The sequence below is a fragment of the Suillus discolor genome (genome assembly GCF_016758755.1).
Source record: "Suillus discolor strain FC423 chromosome Unknown F5147scaffold_28, whole genome shotgun sequence".
In the NCBI taxonomy this organism is placed as follows: domain Eukaryota; kingdom Fungi; phylum Basidiomycota; class Agaricomycetes; order Boletales; family Suillaceae; genus Suillus; species Suillus discolor.
Window position 1 is genome coordinate 548,112 of NW_024541275.1, and position 24,799 is coordinate 572,910.

Genomic DNA, 24,799 nt, shown 5'->3' on the forward strand with positions numbered 1-24,799 from the left:
ATAATTGTCAGGAACCAGAGAGAAATATTGCTAGAGGGCTAGTATTGATGCAGAAACCTAATGTTGTTACTCTTTCTTTTAAAGGATAAACACATCAGCTCAATCGAGTCCAAGAGAAAGGCAAAAGTGGTTTCACTATGGCGTCTTCTTTGTGTAAAGTGGAAGTAAATAATATCCCTGTCAAAACCATAGGTGGAATGGATGGAACCTCCTGCATCACCCACCCCTGCACATAAGTAATTCATTTTGCTTTTAGGTTGAACTAACTTTTGACGAGCTGTATGCCTTTCAAACCTACTAAGAAACCACACTGCCACAGGCCGCTTTCAGCAACTCCAGTTTTAGGCACAAGCCTTGGGAATATCTGGTGAGCAAATGAAAACCAGTCACATGGATATTCAGCTCAATCTGACTGTCCAGAACAGGGGTAGACTGGTATGTCACTTTGTGTGTTTGTTTGTTGATATTAGTTGTTCTTATCATTGTGCAAAACTTTTTTTATCAGCTGCTTTAACCCTCTCACAAGTTCACACACTCTTGTTCATCTTACAATCCAAAAAATGGTTGGCATTCCAGAAACAGTAGTTATCTCATATTCTGCAGCTTCAAGTCCTGACCCACCTCCATGTCATAGATATTTTAAACCTGTATAGCCAATCCATCCTACATTCATTGCTGGTCTTATTATCTTTCTTCAGTCAATGCAGTGGACAGGCCATCTATATCCATCACTGAAATGTTAGACATGCAAAATTACAAGGAAAAGGGCATCCCAATTGGCATCTTCAATTCTTGACCATTCAGTTTCTCAGAACAAAGAATTTACAGTGATTACTAATGGTGTGTTCAATATTTTCACACCCAGGGTTTAGGAGGTGAAGCCAGGCATCTATATTGTCATATTCTTAAGTTGTTTATATGTGTTTTACATGAAAACTTGGGTGACAAGCAGGAAATCTTTCAAACATTGGATCTACATCTCATCGACTCATGGGTGCTTGCAGGCATTGAGGTATATGGCAAGAAGAATAAATGTTCCAGTATCAAACCCTTGGACATAGACTCACACATATTAGTTGGACTTATTTCAGAAAGGAATCTGTGCTGCACTAAGTGAATGCAGACAACATATAGGATGCTGTTCTGGAGAAGCTTGCTGTATATACATGTTCTCAAGGCATAGGAAGACAGTCCAAGCTGCAGTGACTTTAAGTATACAGGACATACAAATTGCCAGATCCATTTTCGATGATGGCTAGATCATCTTGGATGACAGAATCTTGAACAGAAGTTGCCATTATGGGCATTTAGTTGCTGCTACAAAAATTTTACCTGGAACATTTGGAGAATCACAATTGGACCAATATTGTGCCTGCCAGTGTTTGTTTAATGATATCAGCTTGTCCTACAACCTTGTACCTGTTTGACGACTCAATTGCTCATATAAATGTTTTCAACTTTCAAATACATTAGACATCGGATTGCTAGATGCTTACATAGGACTCTTAGCAAATCACAAGGTCAGCCTATAATTACGCATTTGTTTGCATCCACACTCTGAATAATGTATTGATGGCTGCAGACTGAAGTGAGGATCTTATCAGTTTAACTCAAAGATTGAGTATATCCTGCAGATCTTTGGGAGATTATTGGAGAGTGTACTATAGAAGTACAGCAGGAGGCAATATCACGACAATACCAGCACAATTACGCTGGTGAATTTGAGGGGAGAAGGTATGTAGTCGTGTCATCAGGAAATCAACTCGAAACTGATATGACCAGACAGAATTGGTAATGAAAACACATAATTATACCTGATTTTTTAGCCTTAGATATTTTTATTACAGTGTCACACATAGATGAAATATGATATGACTATGTCAGAGAGATATCACCTTGACATGTGTCTTAGAAGTACACAACAGTGTGATCACCAGGCTGTAATTGAAAGGCTGCAGATCATTACATTTTCAATGGCCTTGTAAAAATTGGCAATCGAAACGCATCAATGTTTGCCCTTGAATATTTTTGTCACAGTGTCACACATAGATGAAACAAGATATGACTATATCAGAGAAGCATCAGGTTGATGCATGCCTTGGAAGCAGCTATCAGTGTGATGATCAGGCTGTCCATGCACTGTAATTAAATAGCTGCAGATTATCACATTTCCAGTAGATCGATAATGTATTGTAATATTTTTTACACAATGGGTTACATCTTATCTAGATTGCACAGAAGCTGCAATTACTACACAGCTCGTGTTTAGCTGTCTAACATGGTCAACATCTACAAAGCTCGACAACTACAGACTACTGCAGACTAAAATTGACCATGGACTGACAATGCCATCAAGTGATTAGGGAGCTGATCATTGGGCACACGCAAACTAACTTGGACATGTGAAAATTTTGCTCAGGGATATGTTGTTATAACTCTTAAGTTGCCTATTCGCAGTATATGAAGCAACAATACGATATCAATAAAAAACTAAGTGAGTGCTCAAGGGAAGAATAAATATCACGAGATAGCATATAGTATCTCTTATAGCTGATAACAAAGTGGATGCTTGAAACGTACTCATGCTTGGCCCGCTGTATTTTTGCCACCTGCAGATGTTGGAGGTGCTCACTTAAGGTCGATGGTTTTACCATTTATCATGCCAAGAGCGGAGTCACAAAGCAGATGGTCATAAATGTAAAGTGAGAGTAGTAAAATAACATAAATCTTGCAACGTACAGCCTACACATGTGGAATACCAGTACAGAAGTGAAAATTGTGGTGGACGACAAAGTGAGAGATTGATATAAATCAGTGGCACAATGAGATTACAGGAGTACAGAGTCACTGGAAGAGAAGGATAAAGATGAGGCCGAAACAAAATCATCGAGATAGTTGTCAGGTAAATAGGTGTTGAATGTTATAATTTCAGAGCTTCTGCCTAGAGTCATGTTAGTGCAAGAAATTGAATCACAAGTTGCATGCTCACCATCTGACGTGGCCTTGAACTCAGACAAGCATTCCATGGCTTCCGAAAACATGTGCACTTCAGCCTGTGTGCGCCGCTTCTTTAGATCTAGAATACGCACATCAGACTTAAGCGTGTCCACAGATTTGTGCTCCTTTGCTTTGAAGCTCTCACTGTCGATGATTCATAGAGGCTTGCATTCGCAGAAAGATGCGTCCATGTAAGCACGGTATGTAACATTATCCACCCAAGTTTTCAACAAACAAGGTAGGGAAAGAAGATCGTCAGGCTGCACGGCGTCAGGACATGGGGTCAACGTAGAATAGATGACACGTACCCTTAAAAGACATTCAGGAAGATCAGGAAGTTCCACAGTTTTTGGGGAACTGAGGAGCACACAGATGGTATCAGAATCAACCTGCATAACGCCTTGGACATGCGATGACGTGAGAAGCCACGCATTGCATTTGTCTCGAGTGGCTTGTGTGGGTTGGAAGCAATCAACATATTCTAGATTATGCGCTGGGCATGCTCCAGCATACGCAGCAACATCGACTGTAGCTGGTTTCGGTCGGTCAACTGCAAAACACACATTTAGTCCCGGACACGATTCTTTCAACAGGATGGCTCACAGGGATGGTGTCGATTTTCCAGCTCTTCGCACAAGTTTGCGATAGCATTACTGAACAATGAAACTTCGGTTTGAGCTTGGTACATTCTATCCTGCATTAAACACCGCCCCTCTCACAAGAGGAATACCATGCAACTCCCCTCTTCTTGCTGAAGCTGCGTGTTCATTGCGACCTCTTTGAGGCACATATCAATCAAAGTCATGAGATCATGAGCATCCACTAGTCCAAACACCACAGAAGCCGTTATAATAAGGGATTCTGGAAGCTGGAGTTGAAGTTAGAAATGTAAAAGAAACATGTGAGGGCACTGACAGTGTCGCGGCCTTGTGCCTGGAGCCAAGCTAGCAGGGCTGCCTCGGTCTGTTCAATTCCAAGAAAGTGGGTGGTTGGGACTGTTTGGTGTGTACCATAAGTATCTGAACGAATGTTATTTAACATGGTGAAGTTAGAGGTCAACAAGCTCGAGGGGATATTCTCATGATCACCGAATGCAGCTTACACAACCTATACAGTTGGGCGATGGCGATCAATCCTCCGGATAGAGCGATGGCGAACATATGTAAACGATGGCGATCAAACTATAGAAAAAGTAGCTTAGATAAAATAAATCATTGCATACACGAGGAGCATACGTAAGCATGTATTCAGGATGGAGACAGAGAAGGGAATATGAGACCTGTTGGTCCAGCTCTGGCAGGAGTTAGACGAAGTGGAGCACCGTTGAGTTTGGATGTGAGGACTATTAAAGAGTTGGGTTCAAAACTTACATGTGATCACTTTTGAGGTGCCGAGTGAAGATGTCCCTGTGCATGTTTGTTTGCATATGCATGCCATCAAGTTCATAACCATTGGAGCTGACTCCATGCTACAACTAACTAATGTACATTTCAAAAACGAGCCAATGACAAATGACAGGCTGACATGCGGACGATGTAAATAGTATCATGCTACACACACAGCACAGAAGGCTGGTTCCTTGGGCGGGTAATATGAAGGACGTTGCTCTCGCTTTAGTATGGTACATCAGCTATCACGCAAAATACAAATTCTGAATGAGCGTACATTATTATACATAAGCTCCTCAGAGCCTGCCTGAATGGCTGGATGTCAGGATCATCGTGCTGTTGGAAGAGCATAGGACCTGTCTCTTTCAATTCCATGAAAATCTGGCTGGGTGTCGGATAATCTACCAGGGAAATGGGATCGCTTGAGCTGTTGACAAGTCTTTGTAGTAAAACCTGATATAACTGATTGGAAAATTGAAGTGAACGAAAAACACAAGATTAGTATAGGCCACTTACAGATGACCCAAGGAACGCTGTTGTCTCCCATGGGGGGTGTGGAGCATGCCTAAACATCGCAGGCTCAAGATCAGCAATGGTCAATTGAACACCGCACGTGTTCATAGTACAGAATATAACATGGTACATGATCTCCTTGGCCATCTGTTCGCGCACAAATCAATAAAACCCATTCTCCTGCGAGAAAAATAAGATTTTGACAATGAACATGAAATCAAAGAACTTACTGCAAGAGGGAGAAGGTGCGCATGTGGTCTTAGGAACATCTGCAGGGCATCCAGGATTTTGTCCGTCAGAACATCGCCGAAACCCAGGCCAGCGCAAGAGTCGTCGATGATGTAGCCCAGCGTGCGTCTCACATCATAAAAAAACTGCAAAAACCATGCAGAAGTCTGTTCTGGGTTAATGATAAGTAGAGAAACCAATAATGACACGTACAAGGCCCAATATCTCGCGTTCAGAAATAGGCTTCTTGTTAGTTTTAGAAAGAACTGCAAATGAATCAGCACCTGTAGGTATCAGCAAAAATAAACTCACCAGTTTCCAAGGACAAAGCAGCAACATTTGTCTTTGTCAGACTAATGGGCCAGAGTTGGTCGATTACCTGCTGCCTTTGAGCACGTTGGCTAGCGAGCAGGTGTGGGTTTTGTGTGCCACTGGAGCACATTGCAATCCTGATGAATACCCAAAGGTAGGCAAGCGGGTACCGCCACTGGGGGCACGCCATCATGATCCTGTGGAGACTACGACCTACAACATGTTTTGTCGGAGGATTGGCAGGCGTGACTGCTTGTAATCCAACGGCGCTGCTTGGGCCCGGTACGTTGATATAGGCAGACTAAGAGCCAGTCCACGACTGCGGGATGGTTGAGGCCTCCTGGCCCGATACACTAAAGATATCGGAGAAATCTGCCAGGTTGCTGCTGCAGATTTTCTGGTAACCTGTAGGGTAGCATGCAATATGGACGACAGTGCGACCAACAATGTCTGTGTCATCGACCTACAATATTTGTCAAGGCGTGATCTGGGTAACATTACAAGGTGGACTTACGTATTGATATAGACCATGCATGCCATTCTTGCAGGTCACGCTCATCACGAAAGGCAAGTCCAACAGCGGGGCGGAGAAGTCGAGCTAAAATATCTCATTAGTAAGGTAGAATTGCAGTCGGTATTCAACTTACTATCAGGATGTAGCACGGAACATCATTGTGGGGGGTCATAAATGGTGAGACGTGTAGCACGGGTGTGCGAATGTAGGCGATCACACATAACTGTTGTCTGAGCTTGATGGGGGGTCAGTTTCACAGCGATCACCAACCAAAACACCCTACAACATAAAAATCCTCCATCGGACTCTACACCCATAATCAGACATGCAGAATACACTGTTCAGATACCCAAATAAAACTTACATAAAGAGGATATACTGTTGGCAGCAACCCAACCGAGAGATAGCCAACGAAGTCCACACTTTTTGTAGGCTTGCCCTGAAAGAAATGAAAGTTAGCTTCGAGTCGGTAAGACAAGGAAATGTCTTACAGAGGAAGGAAGCACTGCGTCATTCCGCACATCATAAATGTAGTACTCGTGATCCTGATGTGCTGCGCCAGGGAGTTTGATGTTGATGGATGAAGACATGTTGTGCGTACAGTGAGCAAAAAACATCTACTTTATATATCAGTAGATTACAGGCACGTTACCCAAGCGAGTCCGTATCATTGATTATTACATGTACAACAACAATCTAGACTAAAAGACATCGATAAATTTACAGGTGCAATTGATGGAGTGGAATGAGCACCATTGATCTAGTTTTACGTGCGTTGTCAGTATATGGGTTGTTGCGCCATCGTGCGAGTAACATGTGCTCTAGTTTTTGTAATCTAGCTCTATGTCACTGCCATACATTCCATCAAATTCGCTTCCCAGCAATTCTCTACTTGAACTGAACTCGAGTTCGCCATCTTGTATATTCGGATCTTCATCTTCATCTTCAACAGACATCCCGTCATCCATAGAGCTTTCAACATCATCTACAACTTCTTCTGCACTGGGGCTGCCTCATTGAGACTCAGTGAGTGAGGATCGATGATGTGAGTATACATGTCCAACTCCAAGACCATAATGGAAACGCATCAACATGTCGTGGTCCACAAACCTTGATACCATAAGGTCATATCAAGGTGTGAGAAGTTTCCTGACTTACTGATTTATATAATACGCGCACCAATCATATTTATCCTGCGCACATGCTGACAAACCCAATCCATCAGGGTGTTTCCTGCGATTGTGAAAAGAAGGAATGATATGGCTGCCCCTGAGGACATCCGCTGGATCCAGGAAGTCAAACGAGTGCTCGCCCGCCAAAGACGGAAAGCTAACTCGGTCTAGAGTCGAGTTTTCCCAACCGGAGAGCTCATCCATGGGTTTGTACCATCGAACCCATAGGAACTCCATTCGAGTTGGAGTGTAGTCGACGAAACTGTTACAAGTAACATCGGTCACGTGGCCCCCCTATCATTTTCCCTTCATCCTCGCCCTCACCATCTACCGGCTCGTCCTCCTTTACCGACTTTCCGTTGACCGGATCCTCGGGACCATTCCCGTCCCTCGCATCACCCGCCTCTATGCACGTGCACGCACGTTCCTCTCTTGATTCGACCACCAATGTGGTCCCGCACCTCTGACTCGGTCTGACTCGTGCCACCAATGTGGCTTTCCTATTTCTGTTCCCTCTGACTGCGGATTCTCGCACGTTGTATTCTTACTGTTGGTTTGTTCCAACGTTTCTCGGTCTCATTCCACATTCGACCATCCATCACTAATCCGGCTGTGTTGCCAACGCACCTATACCATTCCCGTATCCCCTTTACCCTTACCTACTGTGCGGTAGCCTTGCCCTTAACCCTCTCCACTTAGTATAAGTAGTCAGTCACCCTGTACTAGATTCTCTAACTTGAATCTACTCAATCTTCCCTGGAACATACTTCCCTCTGAAGCCCCCTCAGCTTCAGTCTCTAGTATCTTTTCTTAGTCGCTCATCGCAACTAAGTCTACCTCGATCGACCTCATCGTTCGGACAAGACAGTCCTTACCTTGAGCGACTTCTAAGACACCCGTCTCAGAAGTCACGTGACACGCGCGTACTGTGATCACTGCCGACTCGTCGTCGCCAGTATCACTTGCTATACCGGATCCTTCCGGTTACGTCACGAACGTTAGCGGACGACGCCCCTCTTAGGGCTCCGCCTAACAGATCTATTTGAGTGCGTAACAGAAACCAGCTCCAATGTAGATTACATTTACATGATATATTCCAAGTACCTTACCATAGATGAATCAGTGACCTCGGTGCTCAAAATCATCCCCATCACGGAGGACCATCACGTTACAGTGTGTCATCCGTGGATTGATGACGTCCTGAGCTCTTCAAACGTCGTACAAAGTATAATTGAACATTGCAATGTTGTGATGATACATCTGATCGTCCTTCAGAATGATCCTGTCTATGTCCATTTCATCTCTGGATGCGGGAACAAGACTCAATTTTTTGATGCGACATAAAAGGTGATCTTTAAGTTTGGGAGTAAAGTTCTATAAGGGCTTGTGAAATGTCATTTTTGTAGATATAAATGACCAACCTTAATGGCTGGGTCCCCTTGATGGGTGCGCAAGAAGGATCCAATGTGTACAGGCGACAGCTGTGATAGGCCGATGTGGTGGTGAACGTGTGGACTTGTCGCCAACTCTGCAACTTTGATATGAGGGCGTACAGAAACTCTGTCTGCGATACGACGAATACGGGCCTGACGACGTTCGATTCAAGTGAGCTGTTTTATAAATAGTTTGCGATCCATACAACGATACCTGGCCTTTGGCGAACGGTGTTCGAGTTCACCCTGAGGAAGTCAGTCAGTGACGCCTCGGATTTTAATGGCACGAAAATTACCGGTTCGGTGCTGAATGAATCACATATACCATACTGGCAGATCGTCGCTACATAGTCACCTGAGGCGTGGAACTTGTAGGTCTGAAAATTGAACAACTTTGTGTGGTGCACACTTTTAGCAGGTTTAGCAGGATGATCTTCCTCGGACGTTGCCCTCTGCTTCCCAGCGCGAGCAGTCTGCTTACCCTTCTGCGTCGCAGAAGATTTTACCGCCTGTTTGACACAACGTCTGTTGTGCGCTTCGACCTCCTGATGAAGTTCGCGGGTATCATAAGCACAGCAAACGTGTGTATTGAAGTCGCGGAATTGATAGTTGAGTGTTGTAGTGACTTGATCCATGATATCTAGGGTTAGATCAGAATGCATACGCAGCTTGGCCAGCCCATGCCAATGTGACATGTTGAATAGTAACTTGAGAACAATTGTATTGTGTGGTTCGGGTAGGAGCCCATCAAAGACGGGGATGGAACACTACACAGCGAGTCAGCTGTTATCTGATATAATATGGGGGGGGGGGGGATTATACCTGCAGGAGATCTTCAAAATTGCGAGCTGCCATCCATTTCATCTCTGAAGAATTAGCTGCAAATTTTCAGATGGTATCTTGACCGAACGTTGGAGTTTCTCGGTACCTGTGTAAATGGCTCAGGTTAATGATGAGAGTCAACGATCAATCACACCGCCATACCTGTGATCCAAAACATGGACGAGACTTTTATCCTGCACGACAATAATACGTAATAAGTGAATAAAAAGTGACTTCCAGACCTCAATCTCAAACTCGTGCAGCAGATCTACAACAAGCGCATGGAAAATATTAAAACCCAATGGACCGAGACGATCTGAAAAGCTGTTCTGAGGCGTTGTTAGATTTCATTAGTGACGATGACTCCAAGCTCACCAAGGTTGGCACCCAAGACTGTTCTTTTAGAATGTGTTTGACAGGTGCACTGCCAACAGCAAAATCCTTCTCGTAGATCAATTTGTGTGCTTCGCTCACCATTGGGCCCCTAGTTGCATCTTTGCGAGCTAGTGTCTCGCATTGTCATCTATCCTGAGGCCTGCCCATGTTATGTATCCGATCCTTTGGTATAAGGCAGCGGGGACATGGACAATGTCCTAGATGTCGGACTGTTGCTATCAATACTCTGGTCGAATGCCAATCAGTCCTATTTAACACGCGATCTGACATTACTCACTTTTCAGGATAATCAGCAGAGTATGTAAAAATACTAGGGTAGAATCTGTGCGTGATGCCATCACAGCATCAAATTATGATGCCATGTTCATAGGCCTGCAAGAATTCATCGTCGAGCAAGATCTTTCATTGCTCATGAAAAAATTCTCTATGGCAATGCGTCGCGCAGTTGCTGTTCATTCCCTTGCCACCTGCGAAATCCTTGAAAGAGTCTGGGAGCTGAAGAACTTACTGTAAGCATGCAGTGGCACTGAATCAATAGGTAGTCTTACCGTCTCAAAGTAAGCAACGTGGTTGCTCAAGCTGCATGACGGCTTGCAACGGCGGTACTTCGATTCATTGGCAAAGTACATGTACGTAGGTCACAGCTTAGCATTTCCAAATGAAGTGAGTTGTGTGGCATCGGACCAAAACATCAGGCCCGCCACAACCTGCGGTAAGTCACACCCTGGTTCCCTCGGTAATTCCTGCACTTTGCGGTGTGCTTCATGGAAAACTGGGGATGTGTAGATGTCACCATGTATGGCGACCTCTGCATCAAGATGAGGAGGAGCCCACCGGAGGTGATATGGCTCGTAATGGAATAATTTATTGTCTTGAGAATTCGCAAGCTTCTCTTGTATAACAGAGACAAGGGAACAATGATACAAATCTGCTGCCTGGTATACACAGGGACCTGGTGCATCGGTGGTGCAGGAAAACAGCACCTGGAGGGATATTGGAGTTCTTGTCCATCTGGCGTCCTCATCCTCCCACTCTTCTCCATCCCCATCATCGTAGTCATTTGCGCCCAGCTTGGTATTGATGTTCTTCCAATGGGTGGAGCTGACATCGGCAGCTTGGAAGGAACTTCCACCCACAATGGACAAGAGCTTTGCGACTTCTGAAGTCCCTGGTTCCAATACCAATCCCCAAGCTGGAAAGAGGCTTGGTTTGGATAGGGATGATAGCGAGAGTCGCTTTGCGACCCAAGAGGTTCTGGGGATAAATCAGTTCCTTGAGGGGTGCCAGGAATGAATGAGAGATCTGTGATTGTTACATACTCTTCCGGATCATGGGATGGTGGTTTATCCGAAAAATACTGATGCACCAGCCCGAAGATATTTGTGGGAGTATGATAAACGCATTGTAGTAAGGCTGGGCATTGTTCTGTGCTGACAGAAGATACAGGAGATTCCAAAAGTTCGTCCCGGACTTCCACCGGGACTGTAGGTGGGGGCTGTGGAAGCACATCTCGAAATCTCTTCGGTTTTTGTCGGTTCTCCCGCCTGGGTCTGTGCTCCGCCAGACTCATGTTCCCTCTGTCATCAACGACCACTTCATTGGGATGATGCTCTTCGAGAGCATGGGGAAGGGTTGTAGAGACCGAAGCTTCATTACCATTACCCGGGATATCGTTGTTTTGAGCGGGAGGCAAGTGATTGGTACAGAAGGTGAGTGTGGTATCAGGCGGTGAGATATGCTGATCAGGGGCAGTTTCACGCAAGTCGTTTGAGGTGCGCAACTTTTTCCTGCGACCAACAAACTCCTTGAAGGAGGAGATGGCCGACGACAGGTGTCTTTTTGTGCGGGAACATGAATGTTGATGTAGGCTGTAGTAATTCTGTGCGGTAAACATGCGTTTACAAACACATGTATAACCAGACGCAGACATGAAAGAGCATGCCCTACAAAACAGAATGATTAAGTACATAATATGGGAAGGCACTGCCGCTCACATTAGAGGCATTCTAAATGACGTATGGACAGGAACGCAATGGCGCTGAGCTGACAGGGCCAGTTGGGAAGGACTTATGTAATACACAGGAGTGATGCGATGGTGCAGTGTTGACCATTGAAATTTTTGATGATGGCTAGGCACACAATGGCGCTGGGATGAGGGATAAGCCATAATCCCTCAAATGCTAAGAGGCCACCTACCTTGCATTCGCATGCTGAAAGTCTCCTTCTGAAATCACCAACACATCTGTACCACCTTCTCCCTCATCATCCTGCTCGAGCCTGGAACCACAGGAATTTGTTGTCGACCCCAAGGTCGTGAAAATGCTAGTGAATATATTAATTGCACGCCATGGTACACTTCATTACCATGGCCAAACAGGGGAACTGACAACCTTTCAATGGTGAGTTCTGCATAGAAGAAAGAAGAATTGGCTCATACCTGAAAGACAGGCCAACTACCCAACAAGGATGGAAAATTCATCCTTGAGAATTTTAAGCCTATCAAGATGCACATATCTTTCGCTACCATTGTTGCCTTTGCGCTACAGGAGATAGATACGTAGATAGTAGTGCCACAGTTCGGCTATGGCCCAATCAGGCTCGGCATCTACCGACAAACTCGTAGTTCGGTCATTGTAGTGAACTAAGCCACCAATTTGCCATGTAAACTGGTTCATTCTGTTAGTCAGCCGCAAGAACCGACTAAAGCCAAACTACGGCTTGAACTGGCCTTCAGCTGGTTCAAGCCGGTTGAACTGCTTGTAAAACATGGAATTAATACTTCCTCCAACTTCCTGCTTGACTCTTGGATCTACTCTACATTATTTCATACCATGAATAAGGTCCCTACTCGAGTCGATGGCAGATTTAGGCTGGGAAATGTTCTGGGGTCTGGCTCATATGGTACGTGACTATGTCATTCACATAGTGACTATATTCACCATCTGGGCTTCACTTAGCTGTTGTGTACCACACACAAAACTTCATCAAGGATGATTCAGTTGCTGTCAAACTCAAACCTATCATCAACCGCTTGTCCTCTGTGTGCAATGAATACAAGATTCTGAAACAACTCGCAGGCGGGGTTGGGATCCCTCATGTCTTTTGGTTTGGCAGAGAATCAACATACCATGCTTTGGTTCTTGATCTCCTCGGGCCATCGTTGCATGATCGAAGATTCAGCCTTCCTAACGTTGTGAATCTAGGAAACCAGTTGGTCAGCCACTTTGTGAAAGGCCATTGCAGAGAGCTAACTCCATTTTTCCAGCTCTCACGTCTCGAATCCATCCACTCACACAATTTCATTCATGGTGACATCAAACCCCAGAATATCTTAGTTGGTCTCGACGATTTGAAGCACACCGCCTTCATAATTGACTTTGGTATTTCGAAGGAGTACTGCAATACTTCAACCAGAGCCCATATACCATTTCGCCAAGGTCGTTGTCTCACCGGCACACCTGCATTCGTCTCAATCAACAGTCACTTAGGAGTTGAGCCAGGTCATCGTGACGATCTCGAGTCCCTCACATATACGCTGATATATTTCTTGCATGGCTCCCTCCCATGGTTAACCAGCGATCACGAAAAGCTCTCCAATTCTTCCATGCTTGAGTGCAAAGTAAATACTACTGTTGAAGTCTTATGTCACGGAATTCCCGTCGAGTTCACAAGTCTTCTAATTTACACACGCTCACTTGCATTCTCGGAGGATCCTGACTATGACTATCTACATTCATTACTCCACGGTATTTCTGACACATCGCCAACGCCAGCTACATGCCTTTTGGATTTTGGCCAGCCCGATCCTATCATTCATACCCCTGCATTCTCCAATGAACAGGTGGTGGCCGAGGCAGTGCAACCACATCCAATGAAGGCAAACCCTCCTCGCAGATCAACTTGTGTGTGCGTAATTCCTTTTCATCTTCCAATTTGTAAACTGATGATCCTGTTTTTCCTGAAGCCTCCACCCATGTAATAGCCCTGGGCCACTACCTGCAACCACTTCCACTCCACACTGCAACAAGGAACATGTCGTGAGATGAATCTATTGAATGTTTACTACCTGTACATACATGTGTATGATATATTGTTGCCAAGACTAGAACTAGCTGTATGTATGAATAGCTATCATAGAAAAATTGTCATTCCTGAATCAGACACTCTCAAGTCTCGACTCCTACGGCGTGCCCTCTTATGTTTTATCTCAACACTCCCTTCAACATACAGAGGGATCCATATACATGCACACTCATCCACGATTGTGGCTGTTTAATGAGTCATCGAGTGTTAAACTTATTAAGCTTCAGATACGAGATCGCCCAGATCAGTACTTGCCATCATGTCTAGGGCACCGGAAGCTATTGGGGACTCTCCACTAAATGTGTCACTGCCCTTTTGTTGGATGACTTCATCGCATGCTGTGTGGGGGGATATTCCATGAAATGTGTTGTTGCTCTTTCGCTAGGTGAACCTTATTGGATTGTGATACTCAATTGCCAATTAGCCAATCGACTTCATGGATGAACACATTTTTTCAAGGTTAGCTTTAATCTATTGGCATTTTGCGGTGTCTCTCCTGACACAGGCTTATAAAAACAGGCAAATATGTTGTTATATCTGCATTGCTGCTCTTACCAACATGGCACCTCGTCGGCGTGCATCCAAGACAACCACCACACCTGCTCCCACTGTGCTCATCCACGCTGGTGTTATTCCTGTCCCCATTGATGTTATCCCCATTCCCACTGATGTTATTCCCGTCCCTGCTGGTGTTATTCCTGTCCCCATTGGTGTTATTCCCACCCCTGCTACCATTATCCCCATCCCCGCTACTGTCGCCATCTGCACTGTCGTCACAGCGAATGCACTTACAAACCCTAATCGAAAACGCCAGCTCCCTCATAGATATCGAGACTTCAGCCCTTCTCAACCTACAGTGGATGAAGGGGAATATTTTGACCTCGACAATGTCTCTGGTGATGATGATGATGAAGAGTATGGCCCGCCTGAACCTACCATTAGGGCTCCTGCAGGCCCTAGCCCACTTCAGACAGCCACACATACTGTCCATCCCACTCAAACTACTCTCTTGGACACCGGTAGTCTAACAAAAAAGGCCAAAGGTGCTGATGATTTCCATTTCTTTTTCTGGCTGAATGAAGTTACTGGGCGCAATACCTGCATACCTTGCGAGTGAGCATCATCTCTGTGATTCCTGTGTTCTTTCTTACATCATTCACTAGGCAGTTGCATGAACTTGACCCGACGTACAAAGTTACAACGTACAAAACCACCACGAGCAATACAGGCCCTCGTCACCATGTATACAATCATCATACCCTCATTTACTTGGAGGAGGCAGGGCGCCAGGGCTGGCCCATACAGATGAAGCCTTTAAACGCTCTTCTTGATGAAGGATGGACCATCATAGCAATACGTGAAAGGCTCAGAGATCCGACTCGCACAATTGATTCACTCGGAGATGTTCCTAGTCATAGTGATGCGCTGCTCAGAACTGGACAGCCAGGAACTCTGGAGGATGAAATTCCTAACTTCACCCTTGACGAGATGCATTGACAACTGGTGAGGTTTGTTGTTGCCGACGATCAGGTGAGTTGCTGTTTAATTTCTATGCGCTATTATTGATAACACCTTCAGGCAATCAACATCATTGAGTGTCCTGAGTTTCGTCGGTTGATTCGCCTTCTATGCCCAGAATTGAACGAGAGCGATATCTACCATCGCACAAAATTTCATGAGTTGATCCTTGAGGCCTTTGATGAGTACTTCGAGGCCTTAAAAAGGGACCTTGCGGTAAGTACAGTTGTCTAAAGTCGTGAAAAGTATCTTATATCTTTCAGATGGCGCAGGGAAAGATTTCATTCACGTCTGACCTGTGGTCAGACTCCAACCTTCGCCCTTTCATGGCGATAACAGCTCACTGGATTGCCAAAGATGCGAAAACTTCCGTGCTCGTCTTGAAAGCAGTACTGATCGCTTTCAACCACACACCAGGGAGTCATGCAGGAGATTGCCTAGCCCAATCAATATTGGGCCTCCTTGATCGTGTCAAAGTGACAGAGAAGGTTCATGCTTAGTTTTACTGGTGACATGATCTGACTCCATTTAGTCTGGACATTTTACCCTGGACAATTCTGGCAACAATCACACTTCCATGCAAGAGTACTCACATCTACTGGAGGAACGCGGGATAGAATTCAATCCTGTTGAGCACCGGATTCCGTGCTTCCCCCATATTATCAACATATGCGTGAAACACATTATCGACGAGTACTCAATTGCTGACTTTTCAGATGTGTCGGAGACATGGGTAGTCAGTGGTGAGACCATCAACAAGGCAGCATATGTCCAAGCCCTAGCAGGCAAAGCCCTTGATCGAGCTAGAGCACTTGTGCGCACAGTCCATGCATCGATCCAGCGCCGTGACAGTTTCATGATCACCATTACCACGGGTAACAACAATAAATGGTTCCTAGACCACACAGGTTCCCCCACCCGGCTGCCTGTCGTACAACTCCTCCATGATGAGCCGACATGTTGGGACTTGGTCTATGTCATGTTGAACCGCTTATGTACCCTTCGCCAGGTAAGCCTCCACCCCACTAACATCTATCACAGACTAACGGTAGCCTAGGCTGTGGATATGTTCTTTCAGAACCCAAATCAACACCTGATCGCTGACAAGAGATTGACTCCGATGGAATGGCACTTTCTGCAGGATCTCGAAGTGATTTTGGAGGTCAGTGCTAATGTATTCTAAATCTACAATCTGTCTCACTGTCTGATATTAGGTACCGCACGCTGCTCAACAAGCAATGTCAAGTGAAAGTACTCCAACATTGAGTGGCGCAGTTCCGACCTTTGAAAGATTGATCGAGGGATGGAATCACATAGCGAACCACTTCCCGCACTTTGCGCCTCTGATTAGCATAGGCTTGCTGTGGGCGGGTAAATATGATGATTGGATGGGCGCCACCAATGCTTATGCGGTCTCTATGTGTCAGTTCTGCATATTTTAACAGAAGTCTGATTCTCATTGTTACTTTTAGTCATCGATCCTGCTTCACGGATGTTGTGGATGGAACGCCATTGGGGTCAACAGCGAACTAATGACGCCAAAAAATTTATCATGAAACTTGTACGTATGTCTTTTGCCAATAACAGCGCAACATTGAATGTATCATCTAGATGCATGCCAAGAGAGGGACCCTGGCCTCTGGTTCTGCACCCTCTGTAGGGGCAGTACAAAAGCCAAGCACGCTAGGTTCACACCTCTACGGCCTTCCTGACATAGACATGCCATCAGATCACAGCGGGGGTGCCCAAACAGTCGAACAGGAGTTCAATACGTACAGTACAGCTACTCGCAGCCCCAAAGGCACAAATATTCTCTCGTTTTGGACGGTAAGAGCCTTGTATCTCCTCGAGCTACATTGTTTGTCATTGACCATGGAATGTTGACCAGGCCTCTCAGGGGATGTTTCCGACAGTCTTTGCAATTGCCTTGGACTATCTCCCGATACAAGCATCCACTGTCCCCTGTGAGCACGTGTTCTCATCGAGTAGTGAGACTGACATGCAAAAATGGAACCGCCTTAGCCCCGTGCTGATGGAAGCGCTACAGATCATCAAGTTTATGCTGAAAAAAGATAGGCTCAACTTCACCAAAGGGTGGGCAGCATCACAGCGAGACATGGAATATGAAGTGCTACGTGATGTGGAGCCTGGCGAGGTTTTCGCATCTAACATTAGCAAAGCTTCATCCGGCAGTTCCACACACGAAGCACTCCTCAAAGCTATCGCAGACCAAGAGTGCGATGATGTTGAGGATGCTGCCATCATCTATGCATCGCTATAACTACTTCTTGCTCATCATTTGTATTGTTTACCTACTGGCGCCTTACATCCTTCGCTCATCTCCCTCCCTTTCCACAGCTTAATCAGCATGTATTTCACCTTAGTCTTCGGTCTCAGTCTTCCTCCTTTGCCTCATCAGTCACTCGTCTCTACTAGTCTTGCTGCCCTGCTTTTGTGTTTACAACCTTGTCATCTTCTTAACAGTCACGTGTCAATGTCATACATGCCTGAGTATTTCACATAAAGACCAGTGTGTTTGAAGAACCCCATCACCACCCACTCGCAGACATGATTGGAGCAGCTCCGGTAAACAACGAAGCGATGGGTATGCTCATCACATGATGCAAGCCACATGGCACTTTTTTTTGAGTGACATCACCACTCAAGGAAAAAGTACCACGTTTTCCCGGTCATGTGACAGTGTTGCGACTCTAGCTGTGTACTCCCCGACTCCCATGTTAGTGGAGGTAACAGCACCAGCCTTTGTATGCATACTTGCTCGTGTGCTTTAGCGGCATAACTCATGTTCTTCCCTCCAAGCTACCCTCTTCACGGAAGCCACAATGATCACCATGAATACCTTTAGTAATAACTCTGCTTTGTGCGATACATTACGCTCACCTTCTCCTCTGCCATCTCTCGGTGGAGATTCCACATATTGTCCCATACCTGCAGGGCAATTTGCACTCTCTGCACCCATACCATTTAATACCCAGAATTCTTTGACAACTATGGACACAGAACTCCGAGTTGTCGACCCATCTGGAAACGAAATATTATGCCTTAGCGTTACAACCACACCACTTCATCCTGGACCACTTGATTCGCCGTATGGCAATGCCCACATCATATTCTGGGCAACAATTGCTCTTGCAGCAACTTATTGGCTCATTGTTGGGTTTGCTCAGATCATATCTGCTTGGAGTCGGGGCTTTAGTAGACCTGGTCCGGGCATCTGGCACCAGTTTGAGAGTACTGGGTTCATTCTTGCTAGTGCCATCAGCGGTGAGCGTTTTTCAACATCACCTGCATTGATGAGATTTTGTAAGTGATTTTACATGTTCTGTTCGTATTTTTGCGATGCTCATGGTTCATCAGGCTCCCCATCATTGCGTGACATCATCTTTCACACACAGTGGTGTGCAGCCCTAGCTATGGTTGCTGTCCAGTGGCCGCCCTTTATTTGTGAGTAGCAATTCAGAATTTGAGATACACCACACGTGCTCATGAATTTCAGATCCCCTACTTTCGCAAACTGCCTGGGCATCGCTGACGTATAGTAGGTTTAGATCTGAATAGTGCCGTACGAACTGCTAATGGTCTGTAGACATCACATTGAACGCACATTCCATGCACTGGAATCCACTGAATGTCCAACCATATAATCCACCATCAGACTTCGCCGATCAGTTGGCCGATCCAACTTCTGTTATCTACATTGACCAGTCAATTCCGAACACAATTTTCCTACTTCCACCGAACACTACAACTGGGATGCAATCCTTTGCTTGGAGTGTTGGAGTACAACCCCAAGATCTCTTTGCGATCTGCTTAACCCTGTTCTTGGCCATTATAGCTGGGACAATCTTTCTCAGTCTGTTCCTATGGATGGTAGATTGGATATTCTCACAACGGCCATCAGGCAGTTTATCAAGTTCTGCTTTGCTTACAAACACAGCGAGCAAGGGTCATATGCCGCAGCTTTCAGCGGGCAGTAAGGACATGCTCGACACAAGTGGAGATGAGAGCAGATCATCAACTGGATTGGCCACAACTATACTTTACTCAGGAGACACTTATTTCGACCGGAAGTCAGCTCTTTTCACTCTAGCGTGCTCATAGGAAACCTTGTGCGCATTCTCGTCCTTTTTCATTTACCTGTCACCATATTCTCGTGCTACAAATTTTCAACAGGAAGCTCAGCGTCTTCAGTAGCCCTTGGTGCTCTCTCATTCGCACTCTTCTCTGTAATCGCTCCTTCTCTTCTGCTCCTGCGGCTAAGCCGGACCTCAACAACCAAATTATACGATGAAACACATACTCTCCTTGCGTTAGTTCCACTCTACAATCACTACCGCCAGAATTCTCAGCTTTTCTCAGGCTTGCTCTTCCTGTCCAGACGGCCAGTCGATAGTGGATTGATCGGTGTGCTTTCTCTTCTCAGATGTTACGGGCCACAGAGAGGTGGTCGCGAATGAAGACACTACAAAGCCACGGAAGTACGACATTCACCCATGGCTCGAGACTCTTTCGCTGCATGTGATTCATCTCCCTATGTGCCTCCCAACGCATCTTTCGCGCAGAAAGACAAAGGTTCCAGCTCCTCTCATCATTCTGGTGGGCCCCCACCATCAGTATTGCGACTTGAGCATGCTTTGCAGCCTTACAGAGAGCACAGCGATGATGATGCAGAAAGTGGTCACATAATGGATGCATGGCAGCCATTCTCAGGTCCAGGTCCCCGCAGCTCATACGACCACACATCCATTAGCACACCTCCCCAACACTTCAATTCAGGTTTCTCCCGCATTGGTGGCGGTCACGCCCACTATGACTCACCATACGCGTCGTTCGTCGTTATTCGGGCATGGAAGCCTCAATCATCACAACCCAATACTCATCCACACATTCACAAGGTTAGATACTCAATGGACAAAACTGGAGCAGGACCTTCTTCGCAAGCAAAATCTCTGAAGCCATGAATTGACATTATAATGTGCATACACGCCTTTTACGCTTTGTTCTTACCTTGTCCTACTTTGCATTTATGATGTACCACCTCGTGGTTCTTATGGTACACATCATCTTGCATATGTAACATTTACTGCACTCATGTATCTGAACATTCCCATCAAGACGTCTACCACGCATCCATTAAAGTTCGTTTTAATTCACTTTTGAAGAACTGTGGTTCATAATTTTGTTCCAAACGCAGCATATCTACCATCGTGCCTCCGAAATTATTATCCGCAATGTCATCGCATCTTATAACCAACCCTGAGCCTTCACCCATCATCTTCCATATACCTGACTTCTATACCTTGCATCGCATTGCAGACTATGCCCAACGTGTCCCATCAACAACTAGCCCTACCTCTCTAATGGTCTCACGCAAGGCTCACTTGCGTCGGTCAAATAAAATTCCATTAATACCCTCAATACCTACACATTCTTCCTCGCCAGAACATATCCTTCATACTCCTCCCTTTCTGATACCTCTCGCACCCGCATTTCATATTTGTCCAGTTCAAACCCAACATCCCATGATTTTGATATTTCCTGACCTTTGTGAATTTACACTATCATAAGTTGACTTGAGCCGGCTTACAGCGCTTATTTCAGTTACATTAGCCAGACTGTGCCATCATTATGTAAGCAGATCTGGCTTTGCAGTTCCAGTCAAGCCGGTGAATTAGAACCGGCTACTGCCAGCATTAGCTGGAACCACGGCAACACTATACATAGAGGTATCAATAATCCGACGAAGGAGAGGCCCATGTCAAGGACAATACATAGCCAAATGCAAAACTAGCACTTGTGGCTACCTGCGTGAGTCAGTTGTCTACCGAGCGTGATATAGTTGATGGTTGGCTGATCTGTCATTAGTGAACATCGAGAAATTTTTTAGAAGAGCTTGTGTACCTGCTGCATATTATCCTCTCAGAGGCACGTGTTTGAAGTAGCAGCACAAAATGTCTAGGCTCATCTCTAAACCAGGGACTGACTGGCAAACACTTTGTTCCTATGATTAAGGACGCCAGACTCCAGTAGCATCAGTGTTACGTCAATATGACTAAATGTGGCTAGCTAGCATTAGGATCAGTTTCATTCTGATGAATTTGGAAGTCAAACACATGCACCGTTATAGTTAACATCGATACCCGACAAAGTTTTGATGTTTGAGACTGTTTTGTTTACTAGGCGCCATTGCCAGCGATGACCTTGCTTTGTTTGGTGTTGTTAACTCATCTGAATCACAAGCGTGCAGTCCAATCAATCATCCAAGTTCGTCGCAGCTGCCCATGGCCAGGCCCCAAATCAAACTTCTTTCTCAGAGGCAGCGGTCAGGATGTGAAAAAAGGAAAATGCCGTTAATTTACATGCATAAGCTTCATGTTGTCAAATTCAGAGGTGGCCATTGATCCTTTACGGAAAGAAGGACAAGTCAGAGATATTAATAATCTAGGGTGCAGGAGGCATCTTACCATCATTTTGATGTGCACGTCACACATATCACTGCGTGCGTAATTCATCTCTGACAAGAACTTGTTAAAAGTGCGCGACTTGTCATTTAAGTGTGGTGTGTACACCGCACTACACTATAAATGTAATACTACAGTAACATACATTGATTATTCATATAAATCTATACTGTGTGCTATGTACTATGTACTATGTGGCGATGGGATGATGGAGGTTGGAAAGAAGAAAATGATGAAGTGAGCAGAGTTTATATAGTGACTGACTTTTGAAATCAAACTCCGCTGACTGTGGCTACCCCACGATGATGTAATGTATTACATTTTCCTATTTTGTCATGGCATGGCTAATCGCGTATTGCCGGCTGGGTCTGAATATGTATTCAGTATATCAGCTGTGCTCTTTGCGTCCCGAAGTCCTTTCCGACTCCAAGTTTCACAAATATGCATAGTTATATTTAGCTCAAATGTAATCGAGTAGACGGTAGTACTTGTGATTTGTGCAGTCTCCAGCTTTGGCTGGTGGTGCATTACGAACATACTCTAATGATCATACTAGTGGGTGGGAAGACTTAACTTTTTTACATGTTTTCGCCGCGACACCGTCTATAGAAGACTTCATTTCGACAGAACAATATATGCTCAGGTGCCAATCTTTCGTCGCTGGTCCCTCTGGTCCACTAGCAAGCCCAACAATGTACTGGTCCACAATCACAATGTGGTGTCCGTCTCTGTAAGTATTAGATAATCTACAATAGTGATTCACTATAAATACTCACCTTGCGCATTAACAGGTCTTCTTTCTTCTACCACTACAATCTCGAACTCCAATACGATACGATAGTCAATAGATATTACCATAGACTATCAAATAGACTACCAAAGAACAAAGTTTGTCAAAGTTTAAGTATTAAGCTCGCTGTAACTATGAATTGATCACGACACACAGAATCATGTCCAAGTCCAAACGCACCAGATCCGGTGGTGATGAACCGCCCCAAAAGCGGCACTGCAAGATTGATCTTCAAGGTAAGTCATGACTCAATATTCTCGACGTTAAAATCATTATTCATAAGTTCTACAGGGAATCAGGCAGTACCATTGGCACTGCATGACAACAATGCATGGGAGATTCTTCGACGGTTCCTCACTACGTCTATGTCATTATCCGAGATGGACGATGCTCTTGTAGCATACCTCAGCAATCAATACTCAGCAGATAACTGGGAGGAACCCCAACGTCTGTTGTTCTCTGGTGACGCAGATGATGCAGCGTCCTTAAGAAACTTGACAATATTGTGGAAAAGGCATATACTAGATCCAGCAGAAAACTCTTCTGTTGGCATGCCTGCATCAAGAACGGACAGTGCCTTGTCAAGATCATGCGTCCAAAAATCACATATGATATCTAAAGTAAGTTAATGTTTTGACTAATATATTTATAAATTAAATCCATGTAGGCTGCATGCAAGTTTATTGCCAATCAGGCCGAAGAGAATGACGAAGATGAGGATAGTGACAGGCGGTCTGTTCAGTTGCTGAAGGCCATACACTTGCCAGGACCGTCAGCCAAAGAGAGGTTGCTGCAGCCTTCGACAACATGGCTTCTAGGTTCGAAGACAATTCCTCAATCTCCTCTCAAGATCGCCAGGATCATCCTATCTACGGAGCCCTTCAACATGGCAGGATGTATCTGCTGCATGTTCAAAGTATTTTATTTTATTTTATTCACATTACACCTTACTCACTGTATCATAGGAACTACCACAGAATATATCGCTGAACACCTTCGAAAGAAGGGATTTGCCGTTACCATTTCAGCTTGGCTTGCTGGCCAGCTTTACATGGTGGCGGATAGCCCCAAAACAATCGCAGAATCTCTGCCCTCCTCACTTCATCTAGCCGTGAAAGATTATACTCGCATCGCGGAGGAGGAACGTGAAGCAGTCGAACGCACACAATTTGAGCTTCCCAACCCAGCGTGGTTGAGGATCAAGAGCGGCGAGTACAGGGGCAATGTGGCACAAGTGTTCGAGCATTTACCAAATAGTGTCGTTGCGGTACTTGTTGTTGCACGCCGCTTCCCCTATTCCATGCCTCGGGGATCTCAAGCGCTGATTGAGTGGTCCTGCCTCCCGAATAACACGACAGTTTCCGACATCATTCAGGATGATGAAGTAGTCAGATGGAAATATAAGGGCGAGAGCTACTACATGGGTCTCCTTTTAAAAACCTTTCACTGTGATCGACTAGAACATATCGCATCACCTCACGCTGACAACATTCGGCTCCACCTGGACTCTGGATGGAACAAACCCTTCATCCAAGCAACTCTGGCCGCATATTCATTGCAGTTCCTGCGCATAGGAGATTGGGCCAGGGTTGTCAAGGGCTCTCTTCATGGTGAGCTTGGTCAGGTGACATCGACTGACCATACTCTTGGGACCCTGAGTTTGCAATCCGCCTTGGATGAACGTTCGAAAGAGATGACAGTTCGTCTTCAGGACGTAGAACGTGTCTTTCAAGTCGGAGATACTGTAAGAGTGGTGGCCGGTTCCTACTTGGGTTTGCAAGGACACATCATCGAAATGCACGGGGACACATTTCAAGTTTGTCAAGATACTACAAACGAACAGGTAATTTTTTTGTGCAATTTAATATTTGACGGTCTAAGTCTTGGCATGTATAGGTCGAAGTGTCAAGATACTACTTAGATTGGCATCTCTTGAAGCACACAGTACAATCATGGCTGCCAATGCAGCAGTACTTCAACCCCCCCAAGCTAGACTCTATTGAAATCGGGGATTACATAGAAGTCATGGAGGGAGAGCACATGGGAAAACGCGGTGTCGTTGACTGGTTTTCGAAGAAAGACACGAAACTCTGGTTCCAGGATATTTTCACTGTGGACAACACTGAGTGCTCCGGCGGATTGTCAAGTATC

The 24,799-nt window shown here is 45.3% G+C and overlaps 5 protein-coding genes across 5 annotated transcripts; 4 read left to right on the forward strand and 1 right to left on the reverse strand.

The window, feature by feature from the left end:
* Window positions 1-2,828: 2,828 nt before the first annotated feature.
* Window positions 2,829-6,542, reverse strand: F5147DRAFT_652989 (uncharacterized protein; the record flags this gene model as incomplete). The annotated part of the gene is made up of 20 exons (XM_041433740.1): window positions 2,829-2,941; window positions 2,990-3,076; window positions 3,233-3,257; window positions 3,306-3,547; window positions 3,601-3,650; window positions 3,717-3,865; window positions 3,913-4,016; window positions 4,368-4,403; window positions 4,558-4,627; window positions 4,663-4,700; window positions 4,742-4,847; window positions 4,902-5,045; window positions 5,129-5,272; window positions 5,340-5,392; window positions 5,439-5,651; window positions 5,844-5,901; window positions 5,953-6,036; window positions 6,086-6,187; window positions 6,317-6,391; window positions 6,444-6,542. 20 exons carry the CDS (start codon window positions 6,540-6,542, stop codon window positions 2,829-2,831), a joined length of 1,992 nt encoding a protein of 663 aa, XP_041292794.1.
* Window positions 6,543-12,470: 5,928 nt separating this feature from the next.
* F5147DRAFT_837108 (putative HRR25 protein) lies at window positions 12,471-13,821 on the forward strand (the record flags this gene model as incomplete). The annotated part of the gene is made up of 4 exons (XM_041444041.1): window positions 12,471-12,676; window positions 12,733-12,989; window positions 13,041-13,681; window positions 13,740-13,821. The coding sequence occupies exons 1-4, from the start codon at window positions 12,607-12,609 to the stop codon at window positions 13,819-13,821; spliced, it is 1,050 nt and encodes a 349-aa protein (XP_041292795.1). The 5' UTR covers window positions 12,471-12,606.
* A 4,407-nt stretch (window positions 13,822-18,228) lies between these two features.
* Window positions 18,229-19,760, forward strand: F5147DRAFT_800104 (uncharacterized protein; the record flags this gene model as incomplete). The annotated part of the gene is made up of 4 exons (XM_041443253.1): window positions 18,229-18,700; window positions 18,755-18,841; window positions 18,894-18,935; window positions 18,984-19,760. The coding sequence occupies 4 exons, from the start codon at window positions 18,229-18,231 to the stop codon at window positions 19,496-19,498; spliced, it is 1,116 nt and encodes a 371-aa protein (XP_041292796.1). The 3' UTR covers window positions 19,499-19,760.
* Window positions 19,761-19,770: 10 nt separating this feature from the next.
* Window positions 19,771-20,448, forward strand: F5147DRAFT_800108 (uncharacterized protein). Its single transcript, XM_041443254.1, has one exon. The coding sequence runs from the start codon at window positions 19,891-19,893 to the stop codon at window positions 20,356-20,358; it is 468 nt and encodes a 155-aa protein (XP_041292797.1). The 5' UTR covers window positions 19,771-19,890; the 3' UTR covers window positions 20,359-20,448.
* Window positions 20,449-22,808: 2,360 nt separating this feature from the next.
* F5147DRAFT_773866 (uncharacterized protein) lies at window positions 22,809-24,569 on the forward strand (the record flags this gene model as incomplete). Its single annotated transcript, XM_041441533.1, has 5 exons — window positions 22,809-22,884; window positions 22,940-23,268; window positions 23,316-23,380; window positions 23,416-23,564; window positions 23,614-24,569. The coding sequence occupies 5 exons, from the start codon at window positions 22,809-22,811 to the stop codon at window positions 24,567-24,569; spliced, it is 1,575 nt and encodes a 524-aa protein (XP_041292798.1).
* Window positions 24,570-24,799: the final 230 nt, after the last annotated feature.

Bases quoted from the DNA above. Each gene is read 5' to 3' on its own strand.
- F5147DRAFT_800108 (XM_041443254.1), top strand. From the start codon at position 19,891: ATGGCTCGAGACTCTTTCGCTGCATGTGATTCATCTCCCTATGTGCCT.